Here is a 16,742-nt window from a genome sequence, read left to right as displayed (position 1 = left end):
GCGATTTGGTGATTCGGCATGATTATAGACTTTGGAACAAAAGAGAATAGCTAAGGTTATGAAGCCCTTCGTGGTGGACTGGACCGAGAAGATCGAGATGGCGTTACCCTCGGACGAGAGGAATGATGACAACGTCCCCAGTCGTACGGCTTTGCGCAAGAATATCACGAAGCTCAGAGCGGCGGTGGATGATCTGCCGGTCTGGTCGAGTCGTTGGCAAGCTCACGTTCATGTCAGAAGCAGGCCTGGATGCCGCCTCGGAGCCTGGCACAAACACTTAGAGAGAGCGATAGAGCGATAAGCATGTTCTGAGATAACATCTCAATGGTTCAATTCAGAATCGGATAGTGCCACAATCAGTGGCCCCAAATCGACTGGGTCGTATACCGTGAGATTTGCACATATTGCTTGCTAGACCAGACGTACTCAACATGTCGTTTCAACATCGCCTGCGACAGTTCACCAAATCGATCAGGGCGAAATCGACCAAGAACGTCGGAGAAAAACAGAACCCGATTTCGTCTCTGGTGACATCAAAACACAAGGAAAATATGTGAGTCTTCCTGTTACGTGACGGATCAGTTGCCTGTCACTGGGTGTAGCTAACCGCCGTATCTATTTACTCGATAGCCCTCCTCTCGCGTCACCATGCATCCCTCATCAGCACCCGCAACCGTGACCCAAGTCGATATTTCACCCCAATCAGATTAAACTCTTTTGAAAAGCGAACTGACGGAAATCCAATGCGCATCCGTGCAGAAGATCGACTTCCAAGGCGTCCCTCCTCAAGTCAAACACCAACGACTAGAAGGACTCAGAGTGCAAGCGAGGCCGCCAAAAACAACGCAGTCTTCACAACAGCCATCCGGAATTTCCTCATGATTTTCTCGACATGGTTACCTTGTAATGAGACTGGCATCAAACTGACGCTCAGCGTCATATCGTCCACAGACGAAGCGATAAAAGAGATGCCCGAAAAGGGAGTGCTTGAGAGCAACGGTCACTTCCCCATCTACGAAACGCGTTTCAGAACCCGGGCACTCAGCATGGACCACATACTGCTGCCGGGCAGGAAGCTGTCGAACGCAGCGTGCATGTCGGTCGGATGTCTCATTCGAGACGAACAACGGTCAGTCGTTCGCCTTGGAAGCCTTCGCCGTAGTCGCCGGCGCCCGGCGTCATCTCGACGAGGAAGATGCTATGGGACTTTGTGACGCCTTCAGCCGGCGTGACTTGCAACCGCAACTCCGCAACCGGGACCTAAACGGCAGATCGGGTTCTCAAGTCAATTTTACTGATGCCGATTCGTCAAATAGAGTCTCAAGGATGGCACAATTACTGCTCGTGGAAGCATTGGACTTCGTAGTCACAACTCCTAACGATCAGAAACCTATCAGGCCCTACCTAGATGTAGTAGAACCCCTCTACTGATAGAGATAAGAGGCTAGGAATCGATACAGTAAACGGGTTATTCGGCTCTTCTTCAAGTTCCGCCTGGTAAGTTTTTTCAAGGAGATGAGGTCGAGCGGAGGCAGGTAGGCAGAAATTCCAACGTTGGCTGGATGCTTTCTGAGAGGAAAAAGCCCAGGGTCTAACGGATTGCGTGCAACCGAGCTGAACTCACACCATATTGAAATATTTCACACCAATGTCAAGGACCATGGGTGTGGTACTGAATGAAAATATCAACAGGGCGGATGGGCTTGAACTCATGACGCAATTTTTCTCCGGTCCTCTCTCCGTCAACTCTGTGGGTGAGAAGTATGTCTTTATAGAGCCTCCCGCCGGGCTCTCCCCCTCTGAGGCCATTCGACCTTGTTCCTTGTTTGACTTCCTCAGAGACCGTGATGTTCTTCAAACCCTCCATCCGGAACTCGCGCACCGCTATATATCCTTTCATATATTTTGGGTCCGTGTTAATTAATGTGCATATTTTCTTTCTCGATCGACCAAATTGACTTCTGATCTGCCGGACGGTCCGCAGGCAAGCCGGTGTAGCGAAAGCGAGTACTTCAAGCAAGCATTGAGAAGCAGTTGTGGTCAATCTCCTTGTGTCATGTCCATTTGAGTTCCCTGTCCAACTCACTGCTTGATGAATTATCGCAAGATCAGTCGCTGTTTTCGCCTTCCCCACAGAAATGCAACCGAAATTAATCTATTCTTACTTTTGGGAAGCACTTCGGTGGGGCCGTGAGAGTCGGTGGGGACTCCCGAAGGTCCAACAAGCCAGACAATCCTGCAAAGTCGCACAGGGTGATGCTCTGTAGCCCGTTGATCTTTGACGAGGGAAGATGAGCCATTAATTAATCTTTTATTCAAACCTTGGAGAATAACAAATACGTAAAAAATGGAAGAAACACACCTCCAAGATGCCATGGCCATATGTCCTCATCATATTCTCCGAACACAGGTGATGAGAAATCATTAAACCCCAAGAGCCATTGACTGTAAAAGGGCAGTACCTGCACAATGATTTCTCCTAAACAGAAAAGTTGCTATTCTATCTAAATAGTCACCAAGATCCATTTAGACTTGTTCTACTTTGGCTCCTTGTGAGGATATCTTCTTTATCCATTGACAATGCAAACCTGTCAACAGAAAGTTCCAGGATCGGGTCTGAGCTCTCAGTCTGACTTGGGTCTTTCCTGGACGCCCGATGTACACGTCCATCCCCGAGACTGGGGGCGGGCGCGGAAAATCTACGATACGTGCATAGTGGTTTTCATCGAGTTCTTCACGTACGTAGAGGCAATCTCCTATCTCGCATCACATACTAACTTTCTTTAGGACAATGATTAGCACCGCAGGAGTAGGCCTCGTCGTCACTGTTCTTCGCTTGCTTATGTGCTGACCTTTCCAAAAGTCACCCGTCGCCAATCACTTATATCCGGAGCTTGGCGTCAGCCCAATCGTAGCTACTTGTATCTTCGTATCAACGTATGGTGTATCACAACTCCTCGCATTCTGATGGTCGACTAACCGAGGGAATAGTTACCTCATTGGGCAAACAATTGGAGGCGTCATCTTTCCTCCTTGGTCAGAATCGTTTGGCCGGAAGAAACTCTATGTGATAAGCACCGCGTTATACTGTTTATCCTGCATCCTCGTTGCCAGAGTACCGAATGTTCCTGGCATCGTTACGGGCCGATTTATTGGAGGGTTCTTTTCCGCCATCCCTACCATCGTTGCCACAGGAAGCATCGAAGACCTTTGGGACTCAAATGCCCGCGTCTGGTGGGTGTTCTGGTGGGCTTTGGTGGCCAACCTGGGATTGCTCAGCGGCCCGGTTGTGGGTGAACTCATTATGGGCCATTTTGATTGGTAAGATGTGGCCCACGATCGGTCTTCAATGGTTCTACTAACACTAGTTTTGCAGGACATGGGTCTTCTACATGGCAGCTATTGTGACCAGCATTGTGACGCTCCTCTTTCTGACGATTAAGGAGTCGCGCCCCTCGGTTGTGTTGGCCAAAGCCGAGGAGTTTCCCGATGTCCACTCCTGGTCAAGACGACAAGGCTTGAGAAACAAGCTGAAAATCCCCAAACACGAGAAACTCGACCTCGTCCGACCGCTACGTCTCTTCTTCACCGAACCAATTGTCTTCCTCGTTGCCGTCATCAGCGCCATCGCGTTTGGCCTCGTCTACTTGTTCACGGAAGTTTTACCGATGGTTTACACGGAGATCGGCTTCGAAGACGGTTGGAGAAACATACCCTTCCTAGCCCTCGCAGTTGGCATGCTTTTGAGCATAATCACACGCATCTACGACCGTCGCTTTCTTGCTAGAAGGTTGGCGACATCTTCGCCTGTGTCCCCAGAGTCCAAATTCACAGGTTTCTTCATCGGAGCACCGTTACTAGCCGGAGGTCTCTGGTGGTTTGCATGGACAATCCCGCCGCGGGTGACTTCAGTCCACTGGGCCGTGCCGACGGTGGCACTCGTGCCCATTGGATATGCGGTCAACGAGTTCGATTACGTGCTGGCTGGCTACCTTACCGATTGTTACCAAACCTACTCGGCCAGCGCCTTTGCAGCCTTGGCACTTGTTCGTTCACTCTCTTGCGCAACGTTTCCGCTATTCGGGAGGGCATTGTTCGACTCTCTAGACTTCAACATAGCGTCGTCTGTATTTGGTGCGTTGGCGACGGTGCTTTGCGTTGTACCGCCGTTGCTGTTCGTATTTGGACAGAGATTGAGAGACGCAAGTGCATTTGCAAACAAATAAAAGGTGGCAACAGACCTTAGTTTCAAAATGATAGTAGAGCGCAAGCAGTAATGAGATATAATTACTTCCTATTCTATTACCCCTCTGCAGTTCTACTATACTTTGTGACATTCCCTAATAGAGGGGTACGACGCACTTTGAAAGAAGAAAATAGAACCTCGATCTAATCGATCGTTGCAAACCGCATTTAGCAGTGACGAATGACAGAAGCATGTCAGCTTCCCGTTTCCTTATTCCATGAAAGAAAGGTGAACTGATACGTCATCCACAAACAAAACTTCTTGTTAACACTCGCCTGATTGCTCATTTGGGTGCTTTCCTCAAAATCTTTGGTATCCATGAGAGTCCAAGGGCTCTGGACCAAGTCTGGAGCACCCACCCATTTATACGGCACCCAGCAGAACCCCCCCCATCGGCCCAACCTTTCCCGTCAATTTTCCAAAAGTTCTGGATGCGAATGCATCCTACCGTCTTCTTGATTCAGTTCCCGTCGAAATTCCTCGTTCCAATCTTATCGTTCCACTCGATGGCAAGGACGCAACGCGCGCTCTCGGTGAAATCCCGGGAGCCCGGCGTCGGTGCATGAAAGGCGGCTTTGCGGCGTCGCCAAACCTGCCGCCCCCGGCGGTCGGGAACATGTTGAGCCCGAATGTGATGGAATGCCCCTTGCCGACATACCTCTTCCAGAACTCAACGTCCATCTGAGGTCTGACGCAGGTGAGGGCGATGTGCTTCTTGGCGTCTTCGAAGCAGTATACTTTCACGGTCGTGATGTTCTGTGGCATCCTACAACACAAATAAATTTACACCTCATTGCCATATCAATGCTTCAAATCTTTTTGGCAGATCAAGCTTTCCCCTGCCTTCTTTGATATTTATTTATTCGTTGGTCCGACTTGTGTTCAGTCTAGTCCCAGAGGCCAATCAATAAGCCCAGGTTCCAATTTCATCAGTACGACTTTAACTTTTACAAGACCCAGGCGTGCCCTCAACTTGTAACCTGCCAGGAACCAGGCTCATTAGTCGACTCAGGCCTGCTCTCAACGTGTAACCTGCTAGGGGACAGGCTCATTAGTCGTCTCTAACGCAGCAAGGCTAAATGTCAAAGAAGGAGTTGCACATCCTCGAACACGCCGACGGAAATGAGTTTCACTGGATGGGCTGTGTTGTTTGGCCGCTGGCCGGGCTGTGTCGAACAACCTACTTTACTCGGACCTTTCGACACTGCTCCGCGGCCAACTTGCCATCACGGTTATCAATCACTACTGTCACAGTGATATCCAGCTTGCAACAAGTCTAATTGAGTTGCCGATCAAGGCCCACTGCTACGACATGATCTTCGCTACTTGCACGTTGTGCAAGTTGTGTTGTGAAAGCTTACCGTATTAGTGCGATAAAGTATCATGTGCCGCTAAGGTCTCACGGCTGGGCCATTGCCCTCGCTTCTGACACCTACTATATCTTGCCCTTCTTGTTAGAAAGCTAGAACCCAGCCTGGGCAGCCAACATGAACATCCGGAATGGTGAAACCCACAGGAAAGTGATGAGCGCGCATTGCAAGGGAGTAAGTCGGTTGATGATACCCATGTTCACAGTGAACTTACTTGAAGCGCCAGTATCAACTAGCGCTCGGACGTCTAAGCCTCTTTTGGTGCCAGCAACTTATAGAAGATGAACTCGTTTAAATCCACCAGCCTAGTCAAATTGGCAGGGCTCTCGAGATTGCTCTCGCCAGACAGTATAAGTTCAAGCACTCACCAACTAGATCATCGTGGAAAGACTCTCTCCCTCTTTCTCTCTCTCTCTGCATACTCATCACCCGTCTGCTTCCATTCTCCTCCGGTCCACTCTAACGACAAAGACTCTTCCAACATGCATCTATCTTCCGCCATCGCCATCCTCCTCACACTGGCGGCCTCCGCCACACCGGCCCTCGCCCAGGAATGTAGGGGTGGCCGCATTCACAGATATATCTCATGTGACTCCGGCGAGTGCGACCTTACCGATCTAGACAACCGGTGCCAGGCAGGGATGAAAGCTAAGTGGTACTTCCTCGCGGACCGATGCTCTTCGGGGGACACTTGCGAGTACGAGGTATGTATACAGATTTCCAGGGCGCAAATGAGCTGGGTTGCCAGCTGTTTATATACGCGCAAAAGAGGAAAGAAAAACAAAGAAGTACGCTTGCTGACGAGATTTCTTAGTATGAGTGCTGCGCGCGGTCCTAAGTCAAAGGGGATACGCCCCTTTCGGGATCGGGGAGCAACAAGAGAAACATCATTGTTTCGGTGAATCCTGCTAAACAGTCTCGGGATTGGAGGCTAAAGTGTGGAAAACGCAACCGCCAATACTTCATTCTGTCTTTCATGTACATAGTCCTCGCCGCTATAGACAGCTACGGTTAGCATCATAGAACATCTGGTAAGGCTAAACAGTTGGCCAAACAGTCTCCTCTGGCAAGTCGTAGCCTGCAAGCGCGCGGCTAGTCCAATTGCCAGTGACATCCTTGACATTGACGAGTCCCTTGGCTTCACACAGCGGCAGCCACTTCTTGATGTAATTGAGGGCGTCATCTTTCCACTTCTCAACGATTTGGGGTTCGTCCTTGGCTTCGACTTCCGGCGGTGCAAAACTAGATCTACACCTGATGACCATGACCTCCCCTGACATCGACGGTGGCCATCATGGACCCAAACAGTTGCGTACCCTCGAACAAGTCCCCAGTAGCTTCCCAACCCTCGCCCCGGTCAAGCCACCAAGGTGACACGGCATGAAGACCATGTCCCTTACCAACTGAAGGCCCGTGGAATCGTCGAATCTTCCGGATGGGTCCATGACGCATCATCTGTCTTGCGAGGACTAGGCTCTGCGGCTTTTGCGTCTGAGAAAACTGACAACATCGTCTCAGTCTCGGGACCAATCATCATATCATTAGTCTTGCCACGACCTCAAAGCTTGGCGGCCTGGGGCTATAAGTGTTTGTGAAGTGGGATATATGAGTGTCGAGTAACAACGCAAATTCCGCAGAAGGCCGTCGAAACCTAGATTACTTCGTAGGTCAAGTTTACATGATGTCAAAGTCGCTCTCTACCGGGCATCCTGTCATGAACTCGCCATCCATAATCCGGTCTACGTAAGCATCTCCCAAGTATGTGAAACACTCTCCCGAGGGTCGGAGAATTATCGGCACTTGCGTGCCAAAGAGGATGGTCACCGCATCGTCTCTCATTACATTCTCTGGACCCAGTCCAAACTTGCCTCCCGCAGTCACAAATAGCGCCCTCCCACCGCTTCTTGATGCAGCGTTGCCTACTATCCTGTCGCAAAACGTGTCCACAAGAGCCTGAAGCTCCGAGCCTGTCACCTGTTTCGAATCGAGAGGGTAGGGATAGGTGTTGCGGAATATGTATGCCAACTGTTCGCCGGTGAGAGACGAGACTGGCACCGGCTCTTGACGGAATGCTTTGGGGGCGAGAGCGTCAAATTCGCTGCCACATCTTGTATCGCCCATCCAACCACCCGCGAGGGTGCGCCAGAGTGCGGCCTCTGGAGCACCAATTCTCAGGCTGGGCTCGGCGAATTCTAGAATCGACATGCAAGTGCGAGATATCAAGTCTTGGGAGGCCAGGGCCGCCGCAAGCGTCACAGTGCCACGACTGGACGGCTCGATTACGAGTACGGCGGACACTGTATCGACGAGGCATCCGCGCCGACGAAGTATTCTTCCATATGGGTCATCAGTATCAGTGACCGGCGGTTGGAGCCTGTCTCCCGAGCTCCTGAAGCAGTTCCGATGGCTGATGGGGTAAACCTCTACCCCTTTCAAGCCGGTCCGTCGCCAGTCTGGCACCCATGATGGCAAGTCAGGCGTGTCTTTCGGAAACGTGCAGTATTCCAGTCTGTAATGCGCACATCGCTCGATCATGGCTTTCGTGGCCGTAGTATATACCTGAGCAACCGTCTTGCTGTAGTCTGGGCACAGTCGCAGATGAGCCGTGTCGGCAGCGATGCCCAGCAGCCCGAATATGACGTCGCGGGCATCGGTGGCGGCGTAGAATGGCCTGTCGGGCGCGATCCGGAGGTCTGCCAGGAGGAACTCGACGAGATCGGCGCCCCGGCCCCGTCGATGCTGACGGCGCGCGACCAAGCCGCGGATGTGAAAGACGTTGTTCCCGAGGCCCGCACCAAAGTCCCGCCATTCCGGAAGCTGTCTGGCGAAGCGGCCGACTTTGGCGAAGTAGACGGCACTTAAGGCCGCATCGAAAGCGTCGAGGGAGACGTGCCGAGAGCCGCACATGACGAGGCCGGTGCGAGGAAGGGCGAGCTCCTGCGTGATCCAGGACCGGAACCAGTTTGCGCGTCCCAGGAGGTCCATTATGGCCTTTGGCAAGTCGGGGCACCGGAGCGCTTCGTCGGTCAACAGCTCGGCCAGGAACGAGAGAGCCTTGTCGTCTCCCATATTTTCGGACCCCGTGTCCAGCCGGAACGGCCAGTCATCCCACAAGTCGAGAATGCCGGCGTCTAGAGCGTCTGGACCGATGCGTTGCGTCGTATCCAAGACGAGTTCGCTGTTGTTGTAGTCGGCCCCAAGCCAGATGTAGACCAAACTGGCCTGGGCGAAGATATCGCGCATCTGAGCTGCCTGCCAGCTCCGCTCTTCGTGGTTGTTCTGGTCGATACAGATAGCATCGACCCACAACCAGGCCACTACCCCGTTCTGGCGCAGACGAAGAAGGGCACCATTGAGATTGCTTCCAATGGGTAATGGGTTTCCATCGAGGTCGACCGTTGCGGTGGGTGTCGGGTCCCCCCAGACATAAGATAGGGCGTGATACGGGGGGGGATCGTTCAGCGATGCCCGAGTCAGGGTCAGGTTGATTGCGTCGTTCCCAGAGACGCAAAAGCGCACGAGTCGGATCTCGCGAGCTTCTCGGGCAAGGTTTCTGTATGAGAACATTGGTGCTGTTAGGGGTGAAAGCCACAAGCCTTCTGCCGATTCGATTCCCGGCTTTTCTCTTATGTCATCCGCACATCTACGGCAAAACGGCGATGCTTGCTGCATCTCCATGCGGGGAAAGTCGGAGGCCAAGCTCATCCTCACCGCCAAGACATGCCTCCGAAAGAAACTCATATGAAGTACCTAAAGTCCTATCATCCAGGGATAACGGATTTTCTCTAGATACTGGGATTCAAGTCCCATATACACTAGCGGACACGCGGACGTTGTTCCAAAGCTCCGCGATTCCTAGACACAGTAGACTACCTGTGTAGCACCGGCCGCCATTCTGACTTACAGAAAGATGTCATGGAGAATCCGAGGCGTTGTACGCCGCCCATGATAGACGGTATCAACTTTACGAACACCCGAAAACAATTCACTGCCAGCTTCCAAATCTCGGCCACAATACGGACCCAGCCATATCAACGAGATTGGCCATGAACGAAAAGAAAAGGGGAGGATGAAGGGACTTGAGTCTGGGAGCCACGTTAAATCTAACTCTAAATGTAGACTCTTTAACAGATTCGCTTTAAAACAATGACAAGAAATACTCCGTTCTCAGTAAGCCGCGTATGGTCCGTAGCGCCATCGCCTGCTGTTCTCCTCAACCCACCACCGCGCCACGAACGCCGCTTCCTCGGCCCACCGCGCGGCGTCCTCGCCGTGGACCTGCTCGACCTTGGCGAGAAACGCGGCGAAGTCGAACCCGAGCACGGGGTCCGCCTCGCGCGGGTCCGTCGCGACGTCCGTGAAGTGCCACTCGACGTTGTCCACGACGGGGACGACCAGCCTCCAGGACCTGCGGCGCGCGTCGCGGATGCCCAGCATCGCGCGGCCCGGGTTGATGATGGTGAACTGCCAGTTCCCGACTTCGAGCGGCACGGCGTCGGCGTGGGCGGCGGACGTGGGCGTGGGCGGCTGGGTGATGTCCCGGCCCGCGTTTCCCGACCGAGATTTGTGCACAGGCCGGATGAGCGACTGCCCCTCGTAGTTCTCAAGAAGGTCTCTCGCGGCATGGCTGGCCGGCCTTGCCAACGAGCCCGTCTCGATGAGGAGGTCCAGCACCGTCGGGAGGATCTGCTGAGACGAGACGGCATCGTCGATGGTGATGGGGGGCAGCCTGGGATGGGAGAAGACCAAGGGGACGTGGTTGCTTCCGACGTTCGGGTTGTAGTACGATGCTAGGATGTCGTTCTCCGGGATCGATAAGCCGTGATCTCCCACCAACACCACAAGTGTCTCGTTCGCCACGTCGAGCTCATCTAGCGTGTTGAGTATCTTGCCGAGCCAGCGATCGTCGTACCCAATGGCGTTGATGTAGTGTGAGAGGTCGTCCAGGCCCCTCCCCAGCGGTACATATTTCTCGCCTTCGGGCATCCCGTACGGGTGGTGGCTTGTGCTCGTGACGTGCGTGAGAAACACCCGCTCGTTGAACTGCCTGGCCGATTTGAACTGATCTCGGATGTAGTCTTCGAGAGGGGTCTCCTCCATGCCGAAGTAGTTAACGTTCTTCAGGTCGACCGGGCCAAACTTGGCTGACTTGCTCCTCAGGTACACACTGTCTATGAGGTTGTCCGCGGGGAATCCGATCTTCTTCATCAATTCACCAAAGTTGTCAAAGTTCAATGTGACGGATTGCATGAACGACGACTTCCACTTGTACGAGGCAAAGCCAGGTGCATCGCCTTTGTCGAGGGTATCGAGGGCCTCGAAAATGTGTGGTAAGCACGGCTGGTAGATGTGGTGCTGATACTCGAGGTTGAAGTCGGCCACCAGGGGCGTGATGCCGCAGAGGATGCCCACGAGGCTCTTGAGGGTGTACGTCGAAGTTGTGTATGCGTCGTTGCAGCTAAGACCGCCCCTGCTCTTCTCCTCCTTTCCCTGATGGTCAAACCCGTCGTCGTGGTCACCCGTCAGGAAGCTGGCCACCGGCGTCAAGGTCCTGAGTCGCTCAAGTGCGTCTTGAGGCATCTTGCCATCATCCCAGGACTCTTTCAGGCGGGCTTCGTTGATCCCGTCGTCTTTGATGGGGAAAACGTCTTTGCGCGTGCTCTCAAGTACGATAGTGACGATGTGGCGTATCGGTACATCCTTCAGCTTGCGCAGTTGAGGAAGCAAATCGTTGTCCAGGTTCGAAATCCTCAGGGGGTCGGCGGCGGCATTGTAGTGTGATTTGTTGTTGTACCAATCCTCGAAGCCATGGGGGATGGAATCCTTTGGCAGCCAGGGGAAGGGGATCGGGTCTTGGAGAGCCGTTCGGTTATCCCAATGGCGGTTGATTCCCGAGTTGTAGTGAGGAATGAGCTTTTCGAGACTCGGAGACGAGTTCTTGAAGTCAATGAAGGGAAGCAGCGCTGGAGTCCATGACATAAAGGTCAGAGAGCTCTCGTGGGGACGGAGGGCGCATAGGATAACCTGGGCGAGCAGCGCAACACCGGCCACAAGGTACGCGGCGACCCAAAAGATCCATACCCAGGGCCAGTCCTTCACACCCTCCCAGCCTCCGGAGAGGTTGAACCCCTGTCGCACGTGATCGTCCTCCACCTCGGGATGGTACTTGGCATCCTGCTGCGGGATCTTGAAGTACGTCGCGGTTTGGGGTGGCTGGGGCCGGGAACTGCAGAGGTGACGACCACGTGCGACAACCGCCAGAGGCCAGCACAGGATATCCGCCTGTAGACCTACGGCGACGAACAGAACGTCCTTGAGAAGCCAGGCCAGAAGAGCCAGAACACCGATGACCAGTGCCGAGGAGACGAGACCCGTTAGGAGGAGAGCGCGACCCGCGGCATCACCCGCAACCCCGATGTTTTGCCAATGGATCTCGGCACCAGCCACGGCAAAGAAGCAAACGTCGATGACATTCAGGCCAGTGACAAAAACTACAAGGAACCAACCCGCAAGGGACGCCGTGCGTCGCAGCAAGCCTTCGCCGCGGGCGGGGGAAGCGAGCCAACCCCCCAGAAGCAGCCGCAGGAGAATCAGCAAGAGCATGTCCTGGGCGAAAAAGGAATACCCCCATCGCACCAGGTGAACTGTAGGCAAAGCCGACAGATGACTGCTGATATGGATCACTTTGGCAGCCAGGACGGCGAGCGCAGCCAGGCTGAAGACGAAGCGAGGGTTGGCGAGGCGCGAGCCCAGGCCAAACACCAACAGTCGAGTCCATGGCAGCGGTGGAGCCTTGCTCTGGGCCAAGTTGCCGTTTTCGAGGCCTAGCGGTGAGTGGCCGAATCGAGAATCGAGACGCATGGTGGACTCTGTTGGCGGAGGTGTTGGAGAGTCAAGCGGGCGTGGGAGGTGTTCGCATATCTGACTCTCTCTCAACGACAGGAGCAAACTCAGAAACAAGACGAAGTAAGCTCGTAAAACAAGACTGAAAGAAAGAGGAGAAAGCAGGAAGGGACATAAGAAACGGAGGAGGGGGGGAAGTGCAAAGAGAAACCAGAGAGATAGATACGGGGGGGCCTAGGATAGAAGATGACATTGTGTGCGTGCTGGTCCACCCACTTGGCTAGGTGTATGCTCGCTTCGACATTCTGGCATCTCGCTGCCGGGGCCGTCCGAATACTCGGGAGTTGCTTCAGCCCCATGAAGCAGGTGGGACAATGGAAATACTCAAGTTCCCCACAGAGCTGTAATTAGTTGGGTAGTCATGCCACCCCTGGGTCGTATGCTTAGTTTAGGCGACAGCGTTTGAAAACGCCCCGAGTACCAGTTTGGAATACGAGCAGACGACCAAAATGCCGGGAGTCCAGGGGCCATCCCTCCTCCAAGGTCTGGTTTTGAAGGCGGGGGCCACTGGTGTTTGACTTGCCGTGCCTCTAGAGACACATGTCTCTCTCCACATTGTACGATGTATGCCCCCATGTGATGAGGTGGGCGTGACTCTCCTGGCGCCGCGCGAAGGAACAGCCCTAGGAAGCCAATCACTCCTAACGTGCCGTAACCCGCCCCCCCAGTCCGACATCAGCTAATACACAGTAGCGTAGCCTGTACGGAGAGCGGGACGAACTGGTAGGTGAGATGTGTCTGGAGCGCGCCAATAGCGTGTCAATCTGTCCGCCTAATCCCTGTTGGGGAACCCGTCCGAAACAAGCTTTCTGCCTCGGCACCCTATCCGGGAGCCAAGTTGTTAGGGACACAACGTTGGATCGCCCAGCTGAATAAATGGTGCATGAGTAGTATTACCCCGTACACAAAACACAACACCACAAGGTTGAGGTAGAATCCGGCCACCCCGTTAGGGTGTGGGGGATGAGCACATCCTAATTGTTACATAGCAGATTGCAGGGCATTACAAGGGATCCATTTACAACACTTGCTGATGCCTAGGGCACATTTATACAACCGCGGCGCGCGGGATCCGACAAAAGAGTGTCCACCGCCCCCCCCCCCCGAATCAGCGCCCGACCACAACCATTTTTAAGTATTATTCGAGGGTGGGGAAGGGGATAACAAGGAGGAGGAAAAGAAGAGGAGTGGAGAAAGTCAAACACTTGAGCACTTGCGGAAATCCGCGGCTCTCCCCAGCAAAAAGCCACTGCTGCCTGCATCAGCCGGTGGTGGCGAAGCGAAATGATGTACAGAGGTACAAAGCACACATTGCCGCCCCCTTTTCCACCAAAGCAGAGCTGTGAGGCTTCAGTAGTTGCGCCCCCGTTACGTGACAAAGACGCCTGTTTCTGCCCAGCGTGCTCAGCTGAGCGGCGTAAATAAAAAGCCCTTCTATAAAATAAAATAAAATAGAATAAAAAGGTTTGAATAAAAGTGGAGAAACACACAGGGGAAAAACTAAGAAAGTTGACCATTCCACGATCCCTTCCTATCTGGCGGTGGGTTGGGCTACACAATGCCACAGGGCGGCTGCTCTTTCAAATGCGAGACTGATCCTGATGGGGAGTAAGCGTGACACAACAAGCCAGATTGGGTCAACGGTTGCCTAGCCCCGGCCCCTCGGCATGATGTCCTCCATCTTGACGCACTTGGGCTCCCACAAGTCCGTCTCGTCCCCCATCCAGCCGGGACCGCGCCCCGGCATGCCGTATCCAGGTCCTGTACGATTTCCTCCCCCGTGCCCTGGTTCCCTCCCCCGATAAGGGGGCGATGGCGACGGCGGCGGCGGTAGTGACCCACCCGGCTCCGTCCCGTTCCCCGGCCCGCGCTCCGGCGGCGGTCTCGGCCTCTTTCTGCCCCACACGGACCGCAACAACGGCCACATGGGGATGTAACACCGCTCATCCCACGCGCACACCCTCGTGCACCGCGTGAACTCTCCCTCCCATCCGACCCATGCCCTCAACCGCCTCACCGCGTCCACCCACCCCTGGCTCTCGGCCTCCAGCCCGGACCTCCCTCCCTCTGCCGGCTCTTCCTCGAGCTCGAACCACGCCCTCTCGATGCCGAAGCCGACCTCCAGCAGCACGCCGCAGATGCCGCCCATGACCTCCTCCGTCGCGTCCCTCAGGTCCCGTTCCCTCCCGCTCAGCGGCACGTCGACCAGCAGCCTTGTGTACCGGTACCGACACCGCGAGTACGTCTCGCTGAAGAGACCGCCCGCCACATCCCACGTCCCCGGCCCGATCTCGTGCGGGTACTCGAGGAACGGCATCAGGAACGCGTGGCTCTGCCCACGCAGTCTGTACAGCCAGTCCCTCACCTCCGTCACGTTGCCCCCGCCGGCGAAGGACCTCGCGCCTTGCTCCAGCGCCATCAGGCGGCCCGCCGTCCGCTGCACAATCTCCCCCATCGTCCCGGCCCATTCCATCCCGCTGCATCCCCCGCTGCCGACGACGGCGTCTCTCAACATAACCTCCGTGTCCCACCGCATCTCCGCCGCCTGCAACGCTGTGACGCCCTCGAGATGGTGTAGCCTTCTCCGCCGCCCTAGCTCACCCAGCGCCACGCTCCGGTTGCCGATCTTGTCATCGTCGACCCAGTGTCCGTCCGCTGTGAGGTTCAATCTCGTCCTCTCCTCGTTGGCAACGGCACCCCATTGACCCTTGGAGTACCAGCTTGTGATGCCGCACCCCAACACCCGCGCCCTCGTTTCCCCCTTGCCCGCCCCGGCGCCGTTCGAGCCGTAATGCCATGTCGCCGACGCGAACCACTCCCATCCCTGGCTCTGCAGGAAGGGCTCCCGCTCGACGGGGTCCATGATGCCGCGCCAGTTGGGAGGAATCGGTGGGCGCGACGGGCTGACGGGGCGCTCCGTCAGGGTCGGCTGCGGCGGGAGGGGATACACCGAAGTCGGGATCTCTTCGTCGATCACTCCTCTCTCCCGACCCTCACTGGCCCCCTCGACACTCTCCTCCCCACCCTTTTCCTCCCTGGTCTGCGGTGCAGTGACGTTCGTCCTCGAAACAAGCCTCAGACTCCCGCCTCCAAAGTCGCACCAAATCATCTCAAACCCGGTATTCATCCTCACCACGCCCTCGATCCCCCATCCGTCGCCCCTCAGCCCCATCTCCAGTAGCCAGTCGCAGAGGCCCATGGCCCTGTCGTACTCGGGCTCTAGCCCGCGCCAGGGTCTGCCGCTACCGCCGCCGCCGCCGTCTGGCCCTGAGACGTTGCCGTAAAGGTGCAGCATCTGCGTATCGAGCTGGCCGAGTCCCATGAGCGCCGCCGACTCGCCGTCGAAATAGAGCGCCTTAACAGGCCGCGTCGTTTGGTAGGTGAGCATGAAGCTCTGCCTCGTGCTGCCCATGATACCATAGGCCATTTCTCTGTTGGGCCATCAGCTGCGTTTCCCATTCATCCGTCCTACGCTCGACCGTCACGCCATCCAACTCTCGCGCCACACCTTCTCGAACCACCCTGCCCAGCCAGCACAACGTAAGTCATCAAAAGCAAGGAGTAACTCACATGTCGAAAGCGAGCCACTCCGGACTCGGCGCCCCTCCTGCGTCGTCCGTTCTCCCGTGATACAATAACGTGAATGGCGGCACCTCGACCGCCGCCATCGTGTGCCCGTTTGGGAACATTGTGTTGCTCCACTGCTGCAGGAGCCCGTACGCCGACGCGAACAGGTGTGGCGCGGGTGACGAGTAGTTCAGCCTCGCCGCGTGCCCGTTAGACGGGAATGTCGTTGTCGTCGTTGTCCGTTGGTCTGCCGCCGACCCCGGGTCCTCGGCATTCGACAGAGTCCCGAGAAGAGGCTTCTGGGAGTCAGCGTTGGCGACGACGGGTTGCGCCGCGAGCACGCTTCCCGTCAACGACGATAACAACAGCAACAGCAGCCTGTTTGAATACATCGCGGCGAAAAACTCATGGGGAGAAATGGAAGAAGTCTGGTCAATAAATGGAAACTCGCCACGCCGGATTGATGTGTCAAGTACGAGATGTCTGATCTCAATGTGTGTGTCGCTCAGGTCCTCTTATCAATCAGCGCGCCCCCCGAGTCAAGCCTGCGCTGGAGTTGGTTGATCCAATCAAAAGAACGCGCGGCAACATGCGTCACCTTGCCAGATATGAGCAAGGGTCTAGAGAGCTTCAGAAATCATTGAGACAAGACGAGA

At 55.1% G+C, this 16,742-nt stretch overlaps 5 protein-coding genes across 5 annotated transcripts; 1 reads left to right on the top strand and 4 right to left on the bottom strand.

Moving 5' to 3' along the window:
- Positions 1 to 2,580: 2,580 nt before the first annotated feature.
- CH63R_06024 (Fluconazole resistance protein 1) lies at positions 2,581 to 4,226 on the top strand (the record flags this gene model as incomplete). Its single annotated transcript, XM_018300999.1, has 5 exons — positions 2,581 to 2,738; positions 2,788 to 2,809; positions 2,864 to 2,937; positions 2,992 to 3,321; positions 3,377 to 4,226. 5 exons carry the CDS (start codon positions 2,581 to 2,583, stop codon positions 4,224 to 4,226), a joined length of 1,434 nt encoding a protein of 477 aa, XP_018158849.1.
- Positions 4,227 to 6,653: 2,427 nt separating this feature from the next.
- Positions 6,654 to 6,896, bottom strand: CH63R_06023 (uncharacterized protein; the record flags this gene model as incomplete). Its single annotated transcript, XM_018300998.1, has 1 exon — positions 6,654 to 6,896. The coding sequence occupies one exon, from the start codon at positions 6,894 to 6,896 to the stop codon at positions 6,654 to 6,656; it is 243 nt and encodes an 80-aa protein (XP_018158848.1).
- Positions 6,897 to 7,290: 394 nt separating this feature from the next.
- Positions 7,291 to 9,183, bottom strand: CH63R_06022 (Heterokaryon incompatibility protein; the record flags this gene model as incomplete). Its single annotated transcript, XM_018300997.1, has 1 exon — positions 7,291 to 9,183. One exon carries the CDS (start codon positions 9,181 to 9,183, stop codon positions 7,291 to 7,293), a length of 1,893 nt encoding a protein of 630 aa, XP_018158847.1.
- Positions 9,184 to 9,783: 600 nt separating this feature from the next.
- CH63R_06021 (Sulfatase) lies at positions 9,784 to 12,477 on the bottom strand (the record flags this gene model as incomplete). Its single annotated transcript, XM_018300996.1, has 1 exon — positions 9,784 to 12,477. The coding sequence occupies one exon, from the start codon at positions 12,475 to 12,477 to the stop codon at positions 9,784 to 9,786; it is 2,694 nt and encodes an 897-aa protein (XP_018158846.1).
- Positions 12,478 to 14,167: 1,690 nt separating this feature from the next.
- CH63R_06020 (uncharacterized protein) lies at positions 14,168 to 16,478 on the bottom strand (the record flags this gene model as incomplete). The annotated part of the gene is made up of 2 exons (XM_018300995.1): positions 14,168 to 15,950; positions 16,090 to 16,478. The coding sequence occupies 2 exons, from the start codon at positions 16,476 to 16,478 to the stop codon at positions 14,168 to 14,170; spliced, it is 2,172 nt and encodes a 723-aa protein (XP_018158845.1).
- Between the last annotated feature and the right edge of the window lie 264 nt (positions 16,479 to 16,742).

This window comes from Colletotrichum higginsianum, chromosome 4, assembly GCF_001672515.1.
Source record: "Colletotrichum higginsianum IMI 349063 chromosome 4, whole genome shotgun sequence".
In the NCBI taxonomy this organism is placed as follows: Eukaryota; Fungi; Ascomycota; class Sordariomycetes; order Glomerellales; family Glomerellaceae; genus Colletotrichum; species Colletotrichum higginsianum.
This window is presented reverse-complemented; position numbering and strand designations above follow the sequence as displayed.